Source organism: Engraulis encrasicolus, chromosome 16 (genome assembly GCF_034702125.1).
Source record: "Engraulis encrasicolus isolate BLACKSEA-1 chromosome 16, IST_EnEncr_1.0, whole genome shotgun sequence".
Taxonomy (NCBI): domain Eukaryota; kingdom Metazoa; phylum Chordata; class Actinopteri; order Clupeiformes; family Engraulidae; genus Engraulis; species Engraulis encrasicolus.
The window spans coordinates 12,887,786-12,904,652 of record NC_085872.1 but is presented as its reverse complement, the minus strand read 5'-3'; the positions used below and the strand labels follow the sequence as shown (position 1 = coordinate 12,904,652).

At 41.2% G+C, this 16,867-nt stretch overlaps 1 protein-coding gene across 6 annotated transcripts in view; it reads right to left on the bottom strand.

The window, feature by feature from the left end:
- The window catches only part of fam13a (family with sequence similarity 13 member A), a 68,601-nt gene that overhangs the window by 36,015 nt on the left and 15,719 nt on the right, over positions 1 to 16,867 (bottom strand). For all 6 annotated transcript variants that reach the window (XM_063218670.1, XM_063218675.1, XM_063218669.1 and 3 more), the window contains 4 exons: positions 16,619 to 16,772; positions 14,706 to 14,783; positions 10,960 to 11,049; positions 7,155 to 7,420 (listed from right to left, as the gene is read on the bottom strand). In XM_063218670.1, coding sequence (XP_063074740.1) covers positions 7,155 to 7,420; positions 10,960 to 11,049; positions 14,706 to 14,783; positions 16,619 to 16,772 — 588 coding nt within the window. The remainder of the gene's footprint in view (positions 1 to 7,154; positions 7,421 to 10,959; positions 11,050 to 14,705; positions 14,784 to 16,618; positions 16,773 to 16,867) is intronic.

Sequence of the window (16,867 nt, the reverse complement as noted above, 5' to 3'; positions counted from 1 at the left end):
TTCTTCATAGTATATACTAAGACTGCCACTGGTCCCTCTCCCTACAGCCATCCAGGTGATTGAGCTACTAATGCAAACCCATATTGGCCCAATACATTTTTCACAAAGTCCAGCTTGGACTAGCTCGAATAGGATGTAGGCACTGTAAAGGCTCTTTTCCACTGCCGGTTTACTGGTAGGCCTACAGCTCCATAGGCCTACAGCACAACTGGGCCGCCACTTTCAGACACGGCACAGCTCAATCGTGACGCAAAAAGTGGCAGACTAGTCGCGATGTGTCAAGCTGTAGGCCTACCAGAAAACCTGCAGTGGAAAAGAGGGCTAAGATTTGGGCCCTAATGATCTGCATAAATGCACTGCCGGCCTTCGCAGGGCTACGCTGACAAAACGGCCTTCGGGCTAAGTAGCATTGTTGAATGGCCCATTCACCCGTTTCTCCTTGGCTTGGTCTCTCGATGCTACTGTTTCTGAACATGTTGCTCGCTGTTGGCAAGCTGTGTTGTAATGCCACAACCTCAGAGGAGGAAAAGGGGATGGAGGAGGCCGCAGAGGCGGAGGAGGCAGGAGACTGGTGCAAGTTGTGCTATGTGTACTATGGCTCCACGATCCATCCAGCCATGCAGAGGATTTAGGTCCCATTCACACACACAGGAGCCAAGAAGAAAACAAGGCCAAAGTTCAAGCCCACTTTTAAAATGCTCTCAGCATCACATGATGGCACCTCTACAGGAATGTGAGTGAGAAGGTGTGTGTTTGTGTGGAAGGTGTGTTTACGCATTTGAAAGAAAGGTGAAAAGGAATGTGTGAGCTTGTGCATGAAAATGTGCAGTATTCATCAGATATCTGTTCTGATCACAGTAAATATCTGACATATACAGTACATTTAAACTCAAGAGGGCTTCGCGACCCACTGTGGATCTTTAGCGACCCATAGGTTGGGTCCCGACCCATAGGTTGGGAACCACTGTCATACATCATAAATCATTCATCATTAGTACTATTAACAATGCTGCTGTACCAGAAATCAAATCAGGTCTACACCGCATTTCACATTATTACGCAAATGACATTTTTTGCCGTTTTCCTAAATAATCAATAGAAATGACAGTCGTCTAATTTTCAAGTAATCGGCCATTAGAGTACAATTCAAAAGTTTTTGAATGAACCTTCCAATGATAACGGTATTTTTTTAAATAACAAAAAACTTAAAATGCCCAAAATGCTCTGTTCCAAATTATTACGCAAAACAGTTTTGTAGTGTTGTAATACAAATTTCTTTCTTTTTTCCCATTTACATCAAAACAGTTGGCATTTGGTACCTTCTAAATTACATTTCGATGTTCAAAACTTGGTCATAAGCTGTAACTGGAATGCTGCGTTTAACATTGAAGTCAATGGCAGGGCATTGCATGGGAGTTATGGAAGCCTAGATATCCTTGATGCTTTGCTCTCAGCTGTTTTTGTTTGTTTGGTCTGGTGACCCACACTTCACTCTTCAATATACCCGTAGATTTCCATGCCACGTGTAGGTGCTTTGGAGGTGATGACATTCTAACTCACCAGACATAGCATCCCATTCATTTTCAATGGGGTTTTATGTCTGGTGCGTTAGAATGTCATCACCTCAAAAGCACCTAAACGTGGCATGGAAATCTACGGGTATATTGAAGAGTGAAGTGTGGGTCACCAGACCAAACAAACAAAAACAGCTGAGAGCAAAGCATCAAGGATATCTGGGCTTCCATAACTCCCATGCAATGCCCTACCATTGACTTCAATGTTAATCGCAGCATTCCAGTTACTAAGACAAAGAGCTTATCACCAAGTATTGAACATTGAAATGTAATTTAGAAGGTACCAAATTCCAACTGTTTTGAGGTAAATGGGAAAAAAAGAAAGAAATTTGGATTACAACACTACAAAACTATTTTGCGTAATAATGTGGAACAGAGAATTTAAAGTTTTTTATTATTTAAAAAAATACCGTTATCATTGGAAGGTTCATTCAAAAACTTTTAAATTGTACTCTAATGGCTGATGACTTGAAAATTATGACGACTGTCATTTGTATTGATTATTTGGGGAAACAGCGAAAAATGTCATTTGCATAATAATGTGGAATGCGGTGTAAGGTGTTGTGTGTGCACAATGTGGCACTTGGCAACCAAGCTTCTGAATTTAGAGGGATCCGGATGAGAAGGAGTTTATCCCCCCTCTCACTGTGTCTTGAGGTGGTGTTACACAGTCTAGCAGAAGTATTAATATAATATGTGTGCCGTCATGAATGAATTACAAAACAGAAATCCCTACTTCCGTTCACCTGATCAAAGAAATAACAAAGCTCTTGTATAAAGATTGTGCAAAACAGGCTTGCCTTGCACAAAAATTTAACATACATTTGGCTTACCATTTTTGGTCTTTCCGCCTCCACCGGAAATCAGTGCTCAATCAGCCGACTCCAGACCCAGACATAATGTGCATGGAAATAATAAAAGCCTGGAAGCTTACGGAGGGTCAATGCCAAATTGGTCATTTTGGGTCATTTACATAATATTTCTAATAGTAACGCAAGTTTCATGCCATTGGACGTTATATCTACAAGTGCCAGGAATCGCAAAGTGTTTGCATGTCAAACCCTAACACATCATTCCTGTTTTCCTACATATCCTATTCTAATCATGTCCATGTAGAAACACATTCTAATGCTCATTCTTGAGAGAAATCGGCTCTTTTCACATACAGAGTGTACAGGTATAACTGATCAGCATCCCGCTTAAACAAATACTGTATAAGAACAACCCTGTAAAAGGAGAACAGGCTGCATGAAACTACATGAAATCCACATATTTAGGAATTACATTTCAGGAATATATTGTCATTTTAGCCGACAATAGCGCCAGAGAGAGAGAGGAAATGGACCTGTGAAGGTCTGGGAAGTGGGTGAAGGTGGGTGAAGTTTCCTCTCCCCCACTCTACACTAATATTCCATAAAAGGAGCCTGGGTAAGAGGGATGATGTTGTCACATTCTCTGAATGCCTGTACTGTTAGTCCAACAAAAGTACAGTACGGTCGGCAAATGGCTGGTAAGCCTCCCTGAGCTGGTTTGCTAGCGGCACAACTACACGCAAGGAGGTGGCTTCATGAGGGGATGGCGTCGTGCAGGGAAGTCACTGCTGCAGGGCACTGGTTATGTGTGTGTGGGGCGACCCCGATCTCTGCTACATACCTTGAACTGCTAAGGTCAAGTACAAGGGAACACTTAGCCCTAGCAACAACGCAGGTGGACAGAGCTAAATTTGCAAGTATTCAAGTGGCATATGTGCCCTCCCTACTTCCCCAACCCTTTAAATTGAAAAGCCCTCCGGAATGTTAAGCTAACACGCATTAATATTTTGGTCATCTATTTAGTCAGGAGATCAGTTCTATGCATGCAGTTCAGTATTGCCATGTCATACCATATATACCTGAAATCCAAAGGGCCACTAGACATAAGACAGTAATCCCATTAGCAAGAATTATATACACATCCTGTTAGTAAGAGGTGGCTGGTGTATCTAATTTCAAAAATGTTAATGCTTTAAAACGGTGATTAAGTACAATCAAAATAATTCTACAGGAACAGAAAAGTAAGGGTTTTCACCACGTTGCACACTCCTTTTTAAAAAAAAACCTTTTGCAATCCTCTGTAGGCAGGGATAGAGTGAGAGCGCGCGTGAGAGAGAGAGAGAGAGAGAGAGAGAGAGAGAGAGAGAGAGAGAGAGAGAGAGAGAGAGAGAGAGAGAGAGAGATTCCAGGTGAGTGTCACTACGCTGGTGGTTTTCTCATGTCTTGCTACAGTTACATCATTTCCATGACTACCACTTACTGTATTGGTGCCTCTCCTAGTATCTGCCCACCCATGTGCAACGACTGGAGTCATAAACAACAATGAGCCAGTGGTTTAACATATCCATGCTACTGTGTGCTGAGCAAACTGTCTCCACAGCAATCTACAGTACAACCGTCCCTCAGTGAACAGGGCACATTGCAGTTGCCTGATTATCATAGACTTGCAATCGAGATTCGAAGGTGTTGCGTCACTAGGAGGGCGCAGCCTGGCTAACATTGCAGTACTGAATATCGTCATTCATTTATTACAGTACATGTCCTTATCCAAAAGCCAATAAGTGAACTCCCGACATGGACAATTTGGGGGTTGAATGCCTTGCATGTGCCTATGGGTGAAAAAAGCCACAGACTTTTGGACCCAACTGACAAACATCTAGTGCACTGTATGTCACAGCTGTGTGATAACCAGAACACCATCACCAGACAAGGTATTTCTAATGTCAGATGACACACAAGTCTGAGATTTTCCCAGATTTTCCACACTGGCCCTGGTCCAATGGCATAACAAAAGTGTTTATGCAATATAGTTACACAACCCACAACACAAGCCTGCTTTGTCATGTCACACCGATGTTCCAAGACCTGCAGAAAGTGATGCAGACTATCTTTAAGGTTCACACACACAGAATGAGGCGGTGGTGGAACAGAAGCATGTCACTGTTAAACACATATACACGCAGAGCTCACAGCTGGGTGCTACAGTGGGGTCAGTTATTTTTCCACTTAGGTGAGACCAGGCCCGTCGACGGGGTGGGGGGGACAAATGGGTATGTTGTACCGGGCCCAGGTAGTTAGGGGCCCCAGATTTGGGTCCCTGTTACATTGCATTTATTTGGTAGGGGGCTCTTTCAGATGATTTTGTCTTGGGCCCAGCGAAAGCTGTCAGCGGGCCTGGGTGACACAACGGCATGATGCCTCAGGTCTCATTCATTCAGGCCAAGCAGGGGCATGCTGGTTGATGGAATTGGATCCTAGTGTGGCTGGGCTCGCTCTGGATCTGGCTGGTTTTAGCTTGTAAGACGCTGTCTTGGCTGGAGGGCACTCGAGAAAAATAATGGAAATTGTATTACACAATGTGATATGATACAATGGGATGTATGTGATGATTATGTGACCTCTACTATTAAATATATGCTGTCTGCTTAAAATGCATGGGCTGATTTTCACCTGCTATTGACAAACCATGAAAAAGAGATGATCTGGCATTGCGCTTTTGAATCTTGTCACATAACGAACAGGTTTAACTGAACCCAGCATGAAGCAGCAAAGCTCAACATCTTTGTGTGATGAGGTCATTATATCATTACTGAACATCAGTTAGAATCTATTCGCCCCTCCTAACGCCTGCAGACATAGACATGACTATGGGTGAATCCCATTACACCCCTTAGCCCTACGCCAATCCCCTTTGCCTCCATTTTGCGCGTCCTCGTGTAGGCGTAGTGGCATCCCGATTCAAGTTCAGACAGATGGGTAGGGGTTCGGCGAAGGGCTTTCATCCCCTCCGCGCGGAGATTTTCCAACACCTCACTCCACGGACGGAGGGCTTCGACAGATTTCCCTGAATGCATTGCGATTGCATTTAAAAATGGGCGGCAAACCGCAGCATCCACAACAGCACACGAGATTAAGTATTTTTGCCGCAATTGTCAGTTTTAAAGTGGTAATAATTATTCCATTGTACTAAGTTTAACATTGTCCTAATGTGTGATGGCCCTTTTCTCCATGAAACGCACATGAAAAAAATCGCTATTAACGTCAACCTAATGCATGGAATTAGTGACAGCTGTGAGTGTCATTCCGTGATTGTTGAAGGGGCATCCCAATCCATAGGGGTTGCGTTTCAAGCCCTACACCTTGTGGCTTTGTTTGAAAGCACGAGGGGCAAGAGGAAGGCAAAGGGGTAGGGGTGGAGATTAGTAATGGGAAAGGCCCAATGTTGGCTGGCTACAAAGGATGTCTGACTAAACTAGCTGTTATGAAGTTGCTTAGGGGCTAAGGATATTTTAAATAATGTGTGTGTGAGAGAGAGAGAGAGAGAGAGAGAGAGAGAGAGAGAGAGAGAGAGAGAGAGAGAGAGAGAGAGAGAGAGAGAGAGAGAGAGAGAGAAGCGAGTGACTGAATATTGATTGTATTAGTAATAGTGTTGCTCTATCACACAAGCAACTTGGCATAGATAAAGTGTATTGAGTCAGCAGCAGTACTACTGAGCACCTGGGCTCATTCTAAAAAATAAAATAAAAAATATATTTAAAAAACAAATAATAAGGCAATAGTAAGTAATTGTCATAATAGTAGTAGTAGTAGTAGTAGTAGTAGTAGTAGTAGTAGTAGTAGTAGTGGTAGTACTAGAGATGCTATTTAGTGATACAACAGAGGTCTTCATCTTGTGGGAACAGGAGAAAAGAAGGGGAGACGAAAACAGCAAACAGGAGAGAAAGGGTTTTGTCCAACAATAAGAAAAAAAAACCCACCATGGCTGCTAAGGTACTATTTTGGGAGATACCTGATCAGGGCTCTGCTCAACTTACAGTTGCTTATAATAGCCACTACAGCCTACTGCAGGCTGGACTAGGCCTAAACTATGGGGATCAACATCAAAACACCCAACATCCAACGACAACACGTATTCGGGTGCAGGTGTGGAATGGCATGTAGTCTTACTGCTTGCAACTTTGCAATTTTGCTTGAGCAGTGAGGATCCTTAGTTTGACCCTTCACATGATTTTACATGATTTTAAACAAGCAGTTTATTTTTCTTACTTGCAGTTGCGTTTTATGGTGCTAAAGAGGTCTGACTTTTGGCCTCTTGTAAAAGCTAAATGCTATCTTTTACTTTTTGTTTTGAAGGATGGTTGCAATTAAGATAAACTGCAGGATTGAGCAAGGATTGCATAATCATAAAATTCCTAAAAGCAAAGTGATCTAGATCTGATAGAGAATACCTTTTAGATGTTTCAAAAAGTATGTGACCTTCAAAACTATATCTGATTGCAGCTTGATCATGTGCAGATTTATTTTTTTATGATCATGTCAATTTTTATGTCAAGTGTAACATTGCCACCAACTGTATTTTAAAAGTTTTACAGTTCTTTGGTTGGGCACCAGGCAGCAATAAGACTGTCAGTCATACATACAGTCTTTGAGATAACAAAAGTTATCACTGTTGCACCAAACAAAAGTGACACACAGTAAATGTAACATTAAGACAATATTTTTTATATGACATCCACAGAGCTGATCCTGTTGAGAGAAAAGCACTGACCTGTTTAAGATGGATGGCTCACCAGTGTCCAGCTCCATAAACTCTGCACTCAGATTGGGGGAGTGTAAAGGCTGGGCTGCAGGTGTTGGGATGACAGGGGGGCTAGTGTCCTGGGCGAATGTGGTTGGTGACAGGGACCGGGGGCTCGAGCCTAGAGGGTCTGGAGACAGAGGCAGAGGTCTGGGGTGAGGCACTCCTGCCGATACAGCAGGCTCAGGAAACACTCGCTGTGGTCCTGTTGCCATTTCACTCTTCAGCTTCTTCACCTGACAATAAAGGGAGAGAGAGAGAAACATATAAAAGTGGATGAGCTGAGATTTACTGATATACGCTGTCTCGAAATTACATCATGTGGCCAATTAAAAGTTCTCGACCTTCGTTCAGGTATCTATAAAATCCGATACACTCTATGAACTCTTACCTTTCCCACACAGAACTGTTGGACATTCTGAGGGCCAATGGAATAAGTGTAGAAACGAACCCTTATCAGAACAATATCAAAACATGAATTTGCCATCCCCTCTGAGTCTGATTCCTTATCCCAATGTAAACACGAAATGCAGAGTCACTCCCTCAATTACATTTGAGCTGCTATGGATTAACTCCAGATCTCTCAAGTGCATCATAAACAAAGAGAAATAGAATGCAAACAAGTCAGCAGGGAGACTTTGAACAGACTCATCAGACGACTGGCATGATGGGGTAAGAAGAAAAACACCTGAGAGGATGAGCCACTGACATGGCAACTGCAATAAAGAACCAACTAAGGGCAGTCTGAGGGGATTTATAGGTCAGACACTGAAGAAATCAATTGTAAAACCATTAGTAGTTCACATGTAACACATGGTAAATGCTGCTAATGATTGCTCCAACAAAGGTCTCAGGTCTCTGACTAACTTGATATCCAGCCCAGGCTTAGGCCATTAATTAGAGACAAAATGGGCATTTAAAAGGCTGCTCAATACCAAAGTACTTGGCAATTTGCTGTGGATGATACATACTTCCTCGTATGTGTCCTATAAGCCACATTTTGGCAACCATAGCCAGTAAACATTTGAGGAAGCTGAACTACAGAACAGAAACAACCGCAGAATTTTATTTTCTGCCTGTTATTAGGCTGCCTACCAAAGTGCTCCCTACTCATGGCCTCTCCATTGTCCACCTTCCCCTGTGCATTAACCCATTTTAGCCTAAGCCCTTTTTGGGAAAAGGTGCCCTCTCCCTATTAAAACCTAAATATCTCAGCCTCCAAAGCACATAAAAACATGAAATAAGTTGCATTTAAAAGCTAGAACCTTCATTTTGCACTTCATTCACACATTTACACACGCTGTAACACACCCACATTTTTAATAAAACAGCTGAAATCTCAAGAACCTTAATGCAGCGTATACAGTACAGTATGTCGCTCCAGGACACAATGGGATAATGCAAAAGAGAGCAAGGGCGGGTGGGCTGATGATCTGTTTACTGTGGACATTTCAGTTACAATACAGCATAGCAGTGCTAGAGAGGAAAATAAGGACTTCAGTACAAATCCAGCACCAGTGGGTTAAATGACAATGGTGCCAGGGACAAACATCTGCCCAAATAAAAAAACAACAACATTAAGACAAAAAACTACAGCTGACGTTCACCATATACATTGTTATTACTGAAACGTTATCAAGTCCACAACCTCATGCATCATTGGCAAATCTGTGATAGTCAAAGCAGAGTGATCCGAGTCGGTTAAAAGGCGGTCAGCACCTAGAAAATCTTTGGAATATCTCCCAGCAGGAAGGTGACCTGCTCAAAGTCCATGTTTACAGTAGCATAGCCTTTATCAGATAACTCCACTCGTTCTATCCAGGATTTTAATCTTGAAATTCTCTGGTGCCAGCTTAAACAGTACCATTACATCAAACAAAGTTTCCACAAGGGCAGCTAAACTGCAAAAAAAAATAAACCTTGAGAATGTCAAACAACAGTGTGCATGTGCCATGCCCTTGCAATAACAACAAAGAAAATCTGCCCACAGTGCCTCACCCACCATGTGAGCCATGTGCAGAAAAAGTGACAGGAGCCCAAATGCAGTCTCACCTGGACTCCATTCCGACTAGGGCTGCACGATATCAGAAAAAAATAACAGCATGCAATACCTCAATAAAAATATTTAAACAATATTTAGAAATATAGCAGAGTGTTTTTCTTGTCATTAATTTCTGTGTGGGGGGGCATGGCTTTGGTCATGCCGGGCTTCTTGGGCAGTTGTTGATATTCAGCTAGTGATTGGACTGCACAGAAATGTTTTACTTGTTGGAGATAATCAAGTCATTTTCGCGATACACATATCGCCACTCTTGATATCGCGATTGCGATACATTTTCGATACGAGACGATATATTGTGCAGCCCTAATTCAAACCCATGTCAATTGAGGGATCAACATCTCGTCACAATCATAATGAAAGATGGCTTGCACCGCCTTACAATGAATCATGTTAGCTGAAAGATCTTTAGTCATAAGCTTGGGAGTTGCAGGTCATCATTACGCCTGTCATCACAAGTGCCATCTCTATTCGGCTATATGTATTCACATATGACCTTCAGACCCTGATGAGAGGTTGACACTGATAAGGCTTGTAAATATTCTTGTAATAAGGCCTTCTCCATTGGCTGCAATGGCTGCCAGTCTTCCAGATAATATCTAACTACCGGTAGCTATAATTACTTTTTAGAGACAGTGCACATAAAAGGTCTTCTAAACAGTCATAAATTCACTGATAATTGAACACAACCCCTTCGAACAGGCGGAAGACTGTAATCAATTCTTTTCAACAAAACAGACAAAATGTGTCATTGCTTTTTTTGTCTTAAATTGTTTGCCCTGAGTACAACGTGATCATTTTGGATCAGAGTTTCATTGGAACGTTCAAACAAATGACATGGCACTGCTTTTGAGTCTCAGCTTTACGTCAAAGTGTTCTTTTTAAGAACTAGATTATGACAAAACCTGTCATGTGGACATTTTATGAAATGTTATCTAGGCTGATTACTATTGTTAAGTGGCATTCATTACTTGAATCTGGCAAGCATTACAAAAACAATGATGCTGCCAAAATTTGCAATCACTCAGTTAATATTTAATATGATAATTAATAATTAATCTGCAATAACCACACAAATGAAACAATGGCAGCTCGTCCTTTTGGCACACTTCAAATGAAGGCCACTGTGAAAAGGAAAGCAACTCTGACTGAATGTGAAACTGTACAGGTAAATTATTGCCAAAGAATGCCCGAAATGGTTAGTCCACCCGCTGTACCATATGAAGCCAATGGATTCCATCGACTTGTCTCTGATAGCAAAAAAAAAAAAAAAACATGAGCAAGATCTTGTCTTGTGTTTTCCCAGTTATTAGCATTGTGAGGCAGATTTGCCAGTATTTCTCAATCAGTTCAACTGTGAGTCATTGGTTCAACTGTATTTGTCCAGTAAACAGCACCTGTCTTATCCATGTTGGCGGATGTTGATGGAATCATGTAGATGTATGCAAGCACAAGTACATGGTGGTATTGCAGTTTTGCCTTCCAACACTAAAACAAATCACAGACGTTGCATCGCACTTCTGATAAGATACTAGTAGCAATAATTCAGTACCAATAACATGAATTGTGGACCATGGATTCTGTATTCCATTTGTCAATAAAAGAAATTACAGAAATGTCATTGCCTTTTTCTGTGACCCACCGTGAATAACACATTTGAAAATAATGTTTAGACAGGCCAGTATCACTTGTGCATGATACACATAATATGCTTACCTTCTTCTTTCTTGGTGTGACAGTGGGAATCTCTGAGGTCACTTCTTTAGATGGGTTTATGTCACCGTTTTCTGAATTGCTGCTTATTGTCTACAAATACAAATCAATCAATCAATCAATCAATCAATCAATCAAAATTACTTATATAAAGATTAGAGAGAAAGATAAAGCAGAAGAAAAAGAAACTACATTGTGTTACAGATAGTAGATAATTAACTAACTATCACCCAAGGCACAACCAGTAGAGGAGATTTTGAAGACCTACAGGTAAGACATCCATTAGGATGATATTGCTCAAGCATATCTACAATATATTTAGGGCCTAAGCCATTTAGTGACTTATAAACTATCAGAAGAGTTTTACAAAGACTGAATGATAAAAGCAATGAACTGACTTAACACCCAAGACAGTAGGTTTTAGAGACAGCAACAGTAACGTTTAATAAGTGAGGCCAATTGCATTTAGAGGAATTGATAACACATTGCTCTTTATTTGCAAATCGATATGTGAACTGAATTGTATTACACATACAGTACAGTACGCAAATGTTATATTGCATAGCCTGTATATGTTCTATTTTGGATCAGTAGAACCCATGCAATCATGCCTCCCCATGAAATCATGCCTCCCCATGAAATCATGTACCTTTTCTTCTTTTTTTCTTTAAGATTTTTTTGGGTCTTTTTCGACTTTACTTGATAGGACCGTATGAGAGGTGGACAGGAGACGAATTGGGAGAGAGACGGGGAGGGGTCGGCAAAGGACCCGGGCCGGGAATCGAACCCGGGTGAGCCACATGGCAGGCGAGTGCCCTATTGTTTGGCCACGGCAGGGCCAAAATCATTTACCGTTTCATTGACGACATTTGACTAAAGGTCCACATAGATCTTGCCTTTCAACTTTCTGGGCTGATAAACAGACCCAGTTTTGGCTGAATTTGTGAAAATGAAAGACAACAGTATATCAGAGAATCTGTCAGGCTCAAACACAGGACAATATCGGGCTGAGAAATTATTTTTAAAAAAGACACTGTTCTGTGGAGGTTTGGAAAACACCTATGACAGTGTCATTGTACGTATATATGGTAACACTTGACGCCGGTGTCATATGTATGTCATTACGGTGTCATAATATAACACAATCATAGATAAGTCATAAACAATATGTCCATGTCATAAACATTTTATGACTAAGTGACTTTCGGTTATGGCAAAGACAACTTTCCAAATGTCACTTAAAGAGACACTATGCAACTTTTTCATAGTCATGAAATGGCTTGGTACTCAAGATTTTGCTTGACTGACCCGTAATGGGGAAAATGGCAATATTTCCATCACCGCCTAGTGCTCCTGCTCCGAAACAGCACTTGCAGTTTTGCCTGGCGGCGCCGCGCCTTTTGTTGTTGTGCAATTTGTGGCCGCTAGGGGCGTCTAGATTTCTATGCTGTATGAGCGGAGCGAGACCTATTCCTTCGTTTGCTAAGTAAGCAGCAGCCAAGGAGGTCTACACAAGGCAGCAGCTTGCTGAAAGCTGGCTACTGGCTAGCTGATTGTAAAATATCACGCTGGCATGCAGTGAAAACAACGAATGGGACTGCAAATAAATCACGAAATAATTGAGATGAAAGGTTTGGACAGGCAAATAAATCGCTTGTGTGAACATTGGAAAAGGGCTTCAAACCGGAGAGAGCCGAACGCCAAAATATGGGGATTTTATCATTCATTCACTACACTGGGATGTATGCATTAGCATTCTCAAAACCCACGCCACCTCGTTTAGTTTACAAAGATACACAAATGTATACGAGTTGAAATCTGATGTCGCACATTTTATTTGATGTCAAAGGACACAATCAGTCGAACGAGGCTAAAAATATAGCCTATGTTGTTGCCGATCAAGAGGAGACGAAACGTGATCTCTAGTCGGCATATGGATGTCCACTTTCACTTTCAACACCACAGGAGATAAAACCGCGTCTTGTCACCTCGACTTCGAAATCGTTATTATGACAACAAATTAGCCGTTTGTTTCCTCGTTCTTCTAATGTAGGCTACAGGTACTATATAGTTACTGGAAATGTGAAATAAAGACGGGGATATCTGCCGAGAACAAGTGGATCAAATAATATCCATCTGAGGGAAGTGCAAACATGATTGCAGTTGTGTGAAGTGAATTACGAAGCAGCCAACTCATAAGCAAGGGGGGGAATTTCACATATGATAAAGCCCCTTAGAAGTGGAGAGAACTGAATGCAAGGAATGGAATCTGGTTAATTACAGAAGACGACGAAATTTAATTCGCACATAATCTCGAAGCCAATGTCTGTCTAATTTAGTTCAATGCACATTTTCGGCAGAACCACTAGAGGCCGCTATAAAGTTGTTTATATCTATGTGTTTATGTCAAAGTTGCATAGGATCGCTTTAAGGCCAACAGTCATAAAACGTTTATGACATGGACATACATACTGTTTATGACACGTGCATAACTGTGCCATGACACTGTTATGACACTGTAATGACATGCATATGACACCGGCGTCAAGTAAAGTGTTACCGAATGTATTTTCATCTCCAAGCTACCAGTACAAGGCAACCTTTCATAATTAAAAAGATGGGCAACACTTTATTTTAATAATAGATGCATAAAAACATTATAGCGACTTAAGCCCGATTCGGACGGGACTTTTATTATCTATGGACCCCTGGTAATTCGGAATAATTACAGAGAATGTCTGAGTTATAATCCTGTGCGAATGTGCCATGTCCACGATTTGTGAGGTAACAATTCCGCCGCAAATTACCTACTATATTTCGGCGAAACACAGACGTCCTGGGGTAATTTCACATAGGCAAGCGGTCTGCACCCCCTTACAATGTCTGAGAATTGAGTAAATAACAGACGTTTATTTATCCTGTCCGAATGCGCCCCAAAAACTCACAGAGGTCCGGGGGTAATGGCGAATTACCAGGGGTCCATAGGTAATTTTTATCCCGTGCGAATCAGGCTTTAGTAACTAACTAATTATGAGCAAAACATTAACACATTTTTAAACGATATACTAAGATGTATTAATGCTTTATAAAATATCTATAAAATAATATGTTTAAGATTTTACAAAGCCAGAGTATTCTTTTTATTAATTTACAAAACAATCGTAAATGTTTGATAAATATAAATATTAACATAACATTTCCCACTCATTAATGTTTTCTTTAGATATTTTAGTCTTTATAATGCTTTTTATGCATCCATTATTATAGCGTTACCAATGTCTGTTTTAGAAATGCCATATGGGAATACATATTGGAAAACAGATGGATACAAATCATGAAAATGGAAACAAACAGCACAGAAACCACCTCAAGAAAAATTATTAAGTATCGTTTTTGAAGGTGAAAAACACTCTCAGTCAGCCTTTTACCTAATAAAGTCAACAGACCCAAGTGGTGTGCTTAGCACACAAAAGCAACACTTTCATATCAACACACAGATCGATCGACCTAGGTGTCATATAAAGTCGCTTGAATGTGACTAGAAAAGATTGCTGAAAATATGAATACACATGTAATTTTTTTATATACCGTAATGTAGTTACTATGAATTTACAAATATGGAACAAAACTTCTCAAAATGTACTTTTACTGTGTAAATATGCAATATACTATACACAGTTTTTCAATTCAAATTCTGTTACGAGCAGTCGTAAACGTTAACAACAAATCACCAGTTAATGCAAACTGACCTTTTTCTTTCTAGGGACTGGAGTTCTTGCCATAGGAGTGGGAGAGTAGGGTGACTTCTGTCTCTCGGCCTGGACTTCCTTCGTGTTCAAAAAGGAGAAGAATAAAACACTTGAGACTGCTTCATGTCATAGCAACTAGTTTAACCAATGGAAGAGAGAGCATGGGAATAATACTAGGGCCAATATCTCAAGGAAGAACCAAAATAACGAAAAATAATTAAGCACACAAGATGAGGGTCAAGTTCATGTTTGACGTCACTGGGGCCAGGGTTAAGCAATGGAAGGTTGCACTGGCGCGGTGGATGTCTCATATGATGACGAGTGACATACAGGTGAACCCAATAACCCACACCTTCAGTTGAAGTGTCGAGAGGCAGTCACATGTAAAACACACGAGCATAAAACACTTTTATCTATGCACATCAGCAAAGAAAGCATGGAGGTCATTTGGGGTCATGGTATGTCACCCTGATCCGTAACATCAGCAGGCCGAGTATACACACGTGTTATGATACATATGATTCTAGATGATCTTCAATTCAAGTTCATCTTTTTAAATTAATAAAAACTAATAAAAACTGCAGATTTTCGCTGTCGTCCGCTGAGGATTCTTTTAGTCAAATGGAGCCAACAGGTGTGCTGTTGGGAACTCTGCACTCTGACCCAATTGTATCATTTTTTTCTGAGTTCAAATTAAAATGTAATTACAATCTGTGCATGTCTTATTTGAAAACCTTTCCCTGAGTGTCACAACTGTAAATGAAGCTATCCTAATTTCATCAGAGAGAAATTACACTGAGGAAATACAATTAATTACGCTTGAAGCTCTCAGCCGACTGAGTCTTGCATCAGACAGGGTTGGTCTGAATCTGAAATAGGAGAAGGGGTGGCCCCGCACTCGCATGAGTGTCACGGACCCTCGACTATTTTGGATGTGATCAATGACTTTCCTCCTGCGCTGTTGCCAACACATTTCAGTTTTGCAGGGGGCCACTGCATGTCTGGACTGCATGACTACAAGAAGACTTACTGACTAAACAGATGTATGGACATGTAGAAAGACAGGACATTATGTCTTAGGGCAGTGGCTCCCAAACTGGGGGTCGGGACCCCCAGGGCGGTCGCCGAGGTACTGAAGGGGGGTCGCTTACAAAAGGAAAATTGCATAAAAACCGGATATCCACAGGTTAACAGCTAACAGCTAGTACATGTATTTGCTGTGGATTTCTAGCAATATTAGCAGACAAACTTTTATTATAAAATCTAGCAACATAAATGGACAAAAAAATTACCAAAGAGGCCCTGCCTTGGTCTAACGGTAGGGCACTGGATTGCTACGCAGGCGACCCGGGTTTGATTCCGGCCTGGGTCATTTGCCGATCCTCCCCCGTCTCTCTCTCCCACTTGCTTCCTGTCACCATCTACAACTGTCCTATCAAATAAAGGCAGAAAAGCCCTAAAAAGTGTTTTTTTAATTGCCTACCATTAAAATTGCTGAATTTTCCATTAATAGTTTGTCTGCTAATATTGCTAGAAATCCATTGCTAGGCTGAGACTATGGTGGGTTTGGGGCGAATATGTAAAAAAAGGGGGCCCCCGCTCAGAAAGTTTGGTAACGAATGTCTTAGGGATTCACATTCGATATGTGTACATTTTAAATCTGTACATAGTGACATCCTAGGCTGAAAGTGCTTCTCCAGCTGCTACGCAAAGTGTTTCCGCAGCTGAATACAGTATATGATGTGTGTGCATAATACTGTACACATACAGTATCATTTTCATGTGTATATGCCTTCAAGATGCAACTGACTCCTGAAGTAGTCTGCCAACTTTGTTGTCACATGTACATGTATAATCTTGTACCACTGAGCCAGGCATAATAAATTAGGAGGGTGATCCTAAGATGTACTCACCTTTACTATGATGACATTGGCAGTCTCCATCTCTTGCATACAACTGTTCCTCTCCATGTCACTGTCAAAGATGGCTCTGTAGTTCTGGATCAACCTGGCCATGATTTTGTTGCAGGTGTTCTGCTGTTGTATTCCGTCAAAGCCTGATGAGACACTGAGAAGACACAATCTCGTATCACATACTCATACTCCTGTAAGGATGCAAAAAGATTCTACAAAATGATGCCAAAATCATGGCAAAAATCATTA